The sequence below is a fragment of the Talpa europaea genome (genome assembly GCF_964194135.1).
Source record: "Talpa europaea genome assembly, chromosome: 9".
In the NCBI taxonomy this organism is placed as follows: Eukaryota; Metazoa; Chordata; class Mammalia; order Eulipotyphla; family Talpidae; genus Talpa; species Talpa europaea.
The window spans coordinates 106,262,847-106,271,578 of NC_140076.1; the positions used below are offsets into that span (position 1 = coordinate 106,262,847).

The 8,732-nt window shown below is 52.3% G+C and overlaps 1 protein-coding gene across 1 annotated transcript; it reads right to left on the reverse strand.

Annotated features, from left to right (window-relative positions):
• Window positions 1-7,037: 7,037 nt before the first annotated feature.
• Window positions 7,038-8,519, reverse strand: AMIGO1 (adhesion molecule with Ig like domain 1; the record flags this gene model as incomplete). The annotated part of the gene is made up of 1 exon (XM_084242235.1): window positions 7,038-8,519. One exon carries the CDS (start codon window positions 8,517-8,519, stop codon window positions 7,038-7,040), a length of 1,482 nt encoding a protein of 493 aa, XP_084098361.1.
• Window positions 8,520-8,732: the final 213 nt, after the last annotated feature.

The window sequence follows — 8,732 nt, forward strand, 5'->3', positions numbered from 1 at the left end:
CCCAGCCTTGTTTTGCGGCTTCTCTCCCTCCGGGAGTGGGCACTGAGTGTCCTCTGAGGACACTAACACTGCCTTTGCACCCGACAAGGGTCACTGGAAGAACAGTGGATGGTCCCCTGAGACTGGTGGTGGCTGCGGTGGCGGTTGACCCTGAACCTCTAGTCTTCCTGCCTTCCCTTCTGTTTACTTGTCTTGGCCTCCAGAGGACACCCCTGGTCCTGAAGCCCTAACCTCAGCCTCTCTGGTGGCCCTCTGCAGGGAGCTGGGAGGCTTCTGGTTTTAGTGCCAGGGAGCCCGTGTCTGGTGGCGCAGAGAGCTTGGGCATCAAGCCCCTAACCTCAGCCCCTCACCTGACGTTGTGTGGCCCTGGGTGCATCATTTACTGCTCAACCTACCTCACAGGGCTGTTGTGAGGGTTAGATGACAGAACCTGTTCTCAGGCATCCGCAAGTTTGAGACATTAAACAAACGGAAACAGCTGGAGTTGTGATGTTGTCCTTCCCGCTCTCACTCGGCCTAACCCTGGGTTTTCTGCTGCTTTTAGGGAGGCAATAAACAGTTACGGAAACTCATGCTTAGGGCACTCAGGTCTGAGAGGCCGTGTTGCTGGCCACTGTAGAACAGACACATTTCCTCCTTCCAGTGCCAGCTCAGCTCACCCCACACTCGCCTGGCCAAGGCAGCCATTGCACCCAGGAATGACACCAGCCTATGACCCAGTGAACCAGCCTTGCATGCTGCCTGCCTGGTGTTTGAAGCCACAGGGCTGGCTGCCAGTCTGGGAATCGGCTGTCCCTGGGACCCGCCTAAAGTCCCTGGAGTTGGTCCTAGTTTGGAGCTGCTGGGCAGGCATCTGTCTAGATCTCTCCTTCCTAATTCTGCTCTTTTGAGGTGAAAGGGAAGCAACGGTAATGGACTTGAGACTGCCCACCTTGACCCTCTCGTCGGCAGCGCCTGCCCCAGATGCTCAAGCCCTCACACCTGAGGCACGGAGCTGGGAGACACCGCTGGCTTCTTCACAGATTTCTCTTTCCTTATCTCAGCCTCTTGGATCACAGTTGTTTCCTCCTCAAAGCCCTTTGTTGGAATTAAAACACATACACACACACACACACGCGCGCGCGCGCCATGAAAGCAGCTCTGTTTACACTTCAAGTTGGGTATAGGATACTTTCCATTCCACTGGTCTGACAACAGCCAGCAATCTGCCTGGAGTGGATGCACAGGCAGGTGCAGCAGCACAGAAGCTTCAGTATTTTTTTTTTTAATCTTAATTGTTTTTTTCTGCCCTGGGAACCAGGAATGAAACACTATCAGGCCTTGTGGGCACAGCCTCAACAGTTCTCACCAGCACGGGCACAGAGAAGACTGGAAGGCGGGAGGCCAGTGCCCAGAACTGCCTGGAAGCTCTGTGAAGTAGACAGTCTCCACGACTGGGCTAGGCTTAAAGCAGAAACAAATGACCTCCAGTGGGACGCCTGGCTGGTCACCAGTGTATCAGAGAATACGAGTGTCGGTTTTTAATCTGCCTGCTATTGTCAGAATTTCCCAGGTGATTTTTTTTTAACTTCTGTGGAAGCAGATTCAGCAGGCTATTCTGAGGTATCAGAGGATTCAACCTTGTCTCCCTGAATAGACATAAGGGGTCCCCAGCACCCCAGTCTTGAAAGCAGATTCTCAGTTATCACCTGGTGCTCTTTAAGAATGCCCAGGGCAGGACTAGACCTTTCTGCTTAGACCCATACCAAAGGAAAACCTAGTGAGGAAGCAGTGGGAGGTAAAAGGAAAGTGGCCCAAAGTGCCCCAGCACCCCTGCTCTGCATGTATTCTCTACACAGACACAAACCCAACATCTGGGTCAGTGACTTGCCTTATGTGTACCAGTGCAGGAGGGTACCCGGAAGTCTCCCTGTGGAGCTCCATGGCCTTCTGAGCTCATGGTTCCATGCCTGATTCTGGAACAGTTACCAGGTGGCCATAGACCAGAAGGCCTCACGGCAGGTCCGAATATCGTTATGATCTCTTCCCCTGACAGTGAATGAATCTGATGGAGAGGTTGGATGTGGCAGCTGCTCTGGCCTTCCTCTCTCTGCCTCAGGAGAGGAAGCATCCGGCACAGGCTCACTGTAGCAGCCCAGAAAAGCCAACCATCCTACTGCACAGGCCTGAGCCTTTTCTGCAGTGTGGGTGGGTAAAGTGAAGCTTTACCATGGTTTCCTGGGCGACAGGATAAGTGGTACACGAACTACAACTGCAGAAAGGTGCAGAAAGGGAAGGAGTTGCGGTACCAGCTGGATGAGAGACTAGACCGGCCCATCCCCTGAACACTTATCTTCGGACCTGAAAGTCAACTGTCCTGGCAGCCTCCAACTCCCCTGAAGTCCTACCTAAAAGCAGTTAGGGAAGAAAGACTTAGCAGACAGCACCTGGGCCAGGATCCAGGGAACTTCTTGTGCTTGTGGGGAGAGAAGGCGGGCTGAAGGGATGTAGATGGGGGCTTCCTCTCGATGAAGGAAAATGGGGTATCGAAACTTCAGGCTCAGCAACAAGCAAAGACAGAGGGGAAGACGCTGAGTAGTCTTCCCTAGACTGTTCTCTCTAACAGCTTCATCCTGACAGCCACAGCAAAAATGACTGAAAAGATGAAAACATGCCATCAATGTAGAATATGGGGGTGCTCTGCAGCAACTGTCATTTCATTGACTGCCAAGGTTGATCTGAGGTGGCTGCTATGTGGGGTCTCCATCCCTTATCATTTTGGTTGTTGTTGAAGTCAAGAGGACACCTTTCCACACTTTTGATCAACACAAGAATTAGGTAATTATTCAAATTCTGGTTCTAATTTCTTTTTCCCTTCTACCATTTCCTCTCCCCTCTTGGCATCTACCATAACAATCCGTTTCCAGAAGTACCAAGAAAGTAGCTAAAGAATTTACATATTCAGAGTTGAATAGCTTCCAGTCCAATTTCTGGTAGGCTGAGTCTGTACCAAGAAAATGGGGATTGCACTTCTCTGTCCACACACCACTTCCGACACATTATGCTTTCAGTATTAACCTGCCCTTTAGATGAATGCCTGTCTGCCAACTAAGATGATCACCATTACCATGTGGAGTACTGGTGATCATCAAGCTTTCTTGAAAGTCAACTGCCTTCCACCATTTGTTCTAACCTGGTCCAAAAACTTTCCCACAATACAGTGCGAAGAATAGATCCAGACTTTTCAGAGAACAATTCAAGAGGCAAACCTGCTCCCCAGGGGTCCAGGAAAGCTTCATTATCTGCAGTCTCTAGCCCCAAGTCTTGGAATTTTTTAAGCTCGCCTCTGAAGTGTCAGTGGCATTTCTTTTGAGAATCTAATTGGGTTGGCAAACTATGGCCCACAGGCCAAAACCAGCCCTGATTTTATAGATCTGTGAGTTAATAAGAATTTTTTTCATATTTAAATAGTTGGAGGAAAAAAGCCTTTAAAAACCATGTCAAAATTATATGAAACTCAAATTTCAATGTCCGCAAATAACGCTTGATTGGAACAGGCCACAGTCATTTATTAATGCAGTCAGGGCTGCCTTCCTGCTAGGCCTGCACAGTTGAGTAATTCTAACAGCAACTATCCAGCTTGCAAAGCTTAACTTCTACGAGCTGGCTCTTTACAGAAAGTTTGCTGACCCTTGCTCCACCTTAATGCTGAGAAGTGGATTTTACCTGTGCTCTTATAAAAACATTTAAATATTCTCTTTGCAGACAGGCCACACCCTTCTGAGGTAGACTGAACCCCACCCACGGGCTGAAAAGATAAATAAACCAGTCACAGACTATGCCAGAACAGAGACTCAAGCCAGGTTTAATGATCATTGTCTAGTTTTCAGAGCCCAGGGGCTCCAGGTTTGCCAGCCTGGGTGTACACAGAGGGAGGAACAGGGTCCTGGACACAGGGGAGGCCTGCTGCTTTGCCAGCAGGGCTACAAGGAAATACAGAGGTAAGAACAGAGAAAAAACTGGAATCAATCGACTCTGCTGTCCCCAGCTGGGGTGTACTCTCTTGGCCCCTTGCTAGGAGCCCCATAAATACAGGCAAACAAAAAAGGTGACAATTACAGAGACATATTGTAAAGCCCTGTCATACTGTCTCCAGGGACACCTGCTTCCTGGGAGACATGTCTGTTTATGGGTGTGGGGGAGGGGGTGATCTTTCAGCCTTTTCTCTCCAGCAGACCTGGCAGTCTCCTGCACAGGCTTCCAGGAAGCTTACCGACATTGAGTACCCAGCCCCCCAAGCAGAAAGCTACCTTTGGGTTCAACTGAAGCCACAGGAAGAGGCTAGTTGGCTCTCTCAGTGGGGTGGCCAGGCGCACCTACCAGTCTCTCTGAGTAGGGGCCAAACTAATGGATGCACAGGAGACTTAGAGTCTCAGAGCCTTTTCTTATTCCCTAAACCGGGTGGGACTTATGAAAGAAATGGCTCCTTATCCTCAGGAATGAAGCTGGAATGCCCCAGAAGGCCTGCTTCACTGGACTTTCACTTTACAGGTTTTCAGAGTCCTCCACGGTTCCTAGAGGGGAAACTGCAGCAGGGCGATGAGACTTTCCCAGGTTCCCTGATGAGTCTGAAGAGGGAGTCCTGGTTCCTATAAATTCAGTAACAAAATCCTCAGAAGTGTCTGGAATATAACCAGGCACCTTTTCCTCCTGCCGTTGTCTTGCCAGAGCAGTTGATATAGGAAGAGCCACTGACAGCTACTTGGACCCCTGCCCGTCAGTTTCCTTCTGGGTCCTTCAGCGACCCAGTTCTCCCTTTATTTCTCATGCACATTGTCTTTAATCCAAGAAGGTTTCTGAGGAGCCTGAAGAAGCGGCTGTTTCCTCATTGCCCTTTCACCCATGATTCTCAGCCTGTGGTTCTCCTAACTCCTGCCTTTGCAGAGCAGCTATTCAGTGTTGTGGAGATGTGAGTGAAGCTTCAGGGAGTTGAGAAACTAAAAGTACAAGAGTTTGCATTTGGGGCGCCTGGCGTGGTCACTGTCTCTCCTATAGGGCAAGAAGATTATGCACACGAGTTGTGCACATAGATGGAGACCGTTCTGAAAGTGGACACTAGTGGGGACTAAAGAATCACTGTCCTGATGGAAGTCAAGGCGCTGGTGAGCATGCGTACCTACGAGCATGCGTACCTATGAGCATGCAAGTACTTGAGGGAAATGCTGCACCTCTCTCAACAAGACTAGGCTACTAATAAAGGATGGACAGCAGTCTTGAGATCCCAGGGACATACAAGGGACGATGTCACGTTCCAGTCCCCTTCCCCAACCTTAACTGACAGTGGCAGTCAGACCCTCCTTTCGAGCAGCCCTCACCTGCAGGAAAATGACACCTCTTGGAACCTAAAGGCTGATCAGAAAATAAGATCTGGAGAACTTCCAATGGACAGGGAATTGGGGGGAGGGGGAGAGACCGAAAAAGACCAACGTCAGAGAATGTTTTCACCTTTGCCTTGCTCATCCCCTTGCCAAAGCTCAGAGCAACCATCTCCCAGGGCCTGCAGAAGAGTCAGAGGAGCACTTAAAAGAAGCTGTCATCTTCACACCCCAAGTCTTCTGCAGGCTTGGGTACCATGGAACCTTGGGCCTGCTCTTCCTAAGTTCCTCTGGCCTGGCGACCAGAACTGCACAGAGCTCTGAAAGGCATGGGAGTGACAGAACTTTCCTTCTGAAAGTTAAGTGTCACTGGCTGTCTCTGTGACAGGACTGCCTGCAACTTTGTGGCGAGGGCAAGACTCTTAACTCACACTCCAAATTGCCATTCTGGGGCAGAGACCACCTAATCCCAACCCCTTGGTCAATGAAACCCCGCGCTTTGGCTTTGCCAAAGGGATGAGATCTCTGAGAGGAGCTGCACAGAGGAGATACATACCCAGTCCCTCCCATCCCCAAGCTCAGTCTCACCCAGCTGGGGCCGGTTTTCAGGGACTCCTCCCTTTGCAGGGCAGCACCTCAGGGAAACAGAACCCCACCTGAGCTTGATAAGGAGCCTGAATAGAGAGATGGCATACACACAAAATCAGGTAGGTCCAGCGGGATGCTACATAATAGAGGCTGATTCCTCCTCCTCCTAGTGTGAAGTGGCCCCACGTCCCACTTCTGTGCCAGGCAGCCATAAAACCTCTGTCTTCAGGGCCCCTGCCTGCAAGTGTTGGGAATCAAATACTAACCAAGGGTTTCACCAACCAGGCAATGAACCTCTCTGGGAGTTAGCCCCCAGCTACATGTGTTGTATTGGCACCTGTGCTGTGACAGCCCACCCCCCTCATTCTATGCTATACCCCTTGGTGCCGCTGGCCCGGGACAAGGCGCAGGTACCACATCTCACGCTGTTGCTGTATCTGAGCCAACAGGCCAAGGCCCTGCCAAGAACCATCCACTCAGGGCTTCTTGGGAAAGAGGAAGGCGTTAGTGGGAAGTCTCACAACTTGGGCAGTGCTACTGATTGAGGTCTCCGGCTTTTCCTGACTCGCTTTTCCAAAGGTTTCCAATATTCCCAGCCATGAAGTGTGACCTCCTGGTCACAGAAGATACTACAGGGTGTTCCCAGTTGGCTCCTGTGGAAACTCTCCCCAACACGCACTACCTCACAGGTGTGGGTGGGCAGAGATAGAAAAAAAAAATATATTTTTTTCCCCAAAGGATTTTCTCATAAGGAGCTAGGGATGACCTTGAAAAAGTTTAGGAAATCTGCTCTTCCTCCCACCCCTCCTCATTCCCACCCAACTCGGCAGACACTCCCCTCTTCCTCCACGTTCAGCATTGCCAGGGCTTTGGGGAGGGGTGTAGCATTTGCCTGATGATTAATAGATCCGTATTTGAAAATCATGGCAGCACACCCTGGCTGGGGTCTTGCCTGCTGTTGCACCCTTGACCAATTCCCTTGAGGTCAGGGGGAACCCACTCCCTCGGGCAGCCAGCCCTCTCTTCCATCCCCTCATCTCCTTCAGGGGTGCATTACCTCTCCTGGGGCAGACTCTCCCCACCAACCCATCCTGCTCACACCACAATGGGCGTATCAGAGAAGACCGAGCTGACCGACTCTGGATCCGACATCCTCCGCTGGCCCTTGCCTGTCGCCTCGGGCACTGGCAGGGTGTTGCCTGGCTTGAGCTTGCCATTTTGACCCTGGCCAGGTCCAGCAGGTTCCAGGAAGGCCACTCGCCGGTCAAAACCATCATCCTTGTCCCCGCCAGCCATCGGGTCGTGGTTGGGTGTGGTGCTAAGCATGGACGAGCTGAGGCTGTCTCCTTGATGGCTGGAGGGCTTCTCGACACCCCGGCACCAGCAGCGACAAGGGGTGAGGTACAGGTATATGAGGACCAGGACCACGCTGAGGATACAGCCCACTAGGGTGGTATAGGCAGTGTTGAGGGTGTCATGGTGTCCATGCAAGGTGTAATTGTGCACTTTCAACTCCACAGACAGGGTCTCATTGAAAGCCTCCCCCATGGCGTAGCAGGTATATACACCCCCATCCTCGACCTGCACCTGCCGGAAATGAAGACTGCCATCCTTGGACACCGTCACCGTGCTGTTGGCCATCTCATCCGGCACCCGTTCATTGCTCGATGTCACCCACACTTTGGTCATCCCCTGCTGCTTGGTGTCACACTTGATGGTCAAGGACTCACCCAAGTGCGCCTCCCAGGCACGCTCCTTGTACTCGCTGCAATTGAGGAAACTCAGGTTGAAGACATTGTGCAGCTTCTTGGATTTCATGCAGTACAGATCCTCCTGAAAGTCCATCACGGAGCTCAGCTGCCGGTACTGCCAGTGTGAAAAGAGCTGGTAGAGCTCACAGTCGCAGTTCAGGGGGTTGTTGTGCAGGTACAGCCCGTTCTTGATCCACGCGGGCAGCTTCTGCAGGTCAGGCAATGGTAAGAGGTTTAGCTTGTTGGAGGAGAGATCCAGGAGGGTTAGCTTGGGTAGCTTGGCGCCTTCCTTGACCAGTTCCAGGGGGAAGCGGGAGATCTGGTTCTGGCTCAAGTAGAGTTTCTGCAGCTGGACCATGTCGTCGAAGGCGCAGCGGTCCACTGCCATGATGTGGTTATTATAGAGCAGCAGCACCTCCAGCGCCTGCAGTTCACTGAACAGGAACTCGTCCAGAGTACGCAGCTGGTTGGAGGAGAGGTCCAGGTAGCGCAGGTTGGGTACTGGGGTAAAGGCCTCGGAGGAGATGAAGTTCAGGTGGTTGTGGCTCAGCAGCAGGGAATGCAGGTGGGTCAGGCGCGTGGGGGTCCACTCTGCCCGAAGGCGGCTCAGGTTGTTGTGGCTGAGGTCTAGTAGAGCGGTGTAGCTGGGCAAGGAGTGGGGCACGTTGGGCAGCTGCTGCTTGGAGCAGCTGAGGATGTTGCTGGCACACAGGCAGGCAGCAGGACAGCTAACCACTGGACGGCCGGTTCTGGCCACCTCAAAGAGGAGCAGGAACAAGGACAGCAGCAGGAGCCAGAGGCCTGGCAGGTCACGCTGGGGTTGCATAGTGTCACTGGGGAGGGCAAGGAAGGCCGCCAGGAAGATCTGGGAGGGAGTCACCCGGGCATGTTCTGGTGGAGTAAGAAAGGGCCACTTTCACTATAGGCTTAAGGCAGAAGGGATGGGTCAGTGAGCACCAGGGCCTCTGGAGGGCAGGGCAGGGTGGACCATCCCTCCTTCTCTTCCCCGGCCCGCCCTCCCTTATTTCCCCCCTCCCTC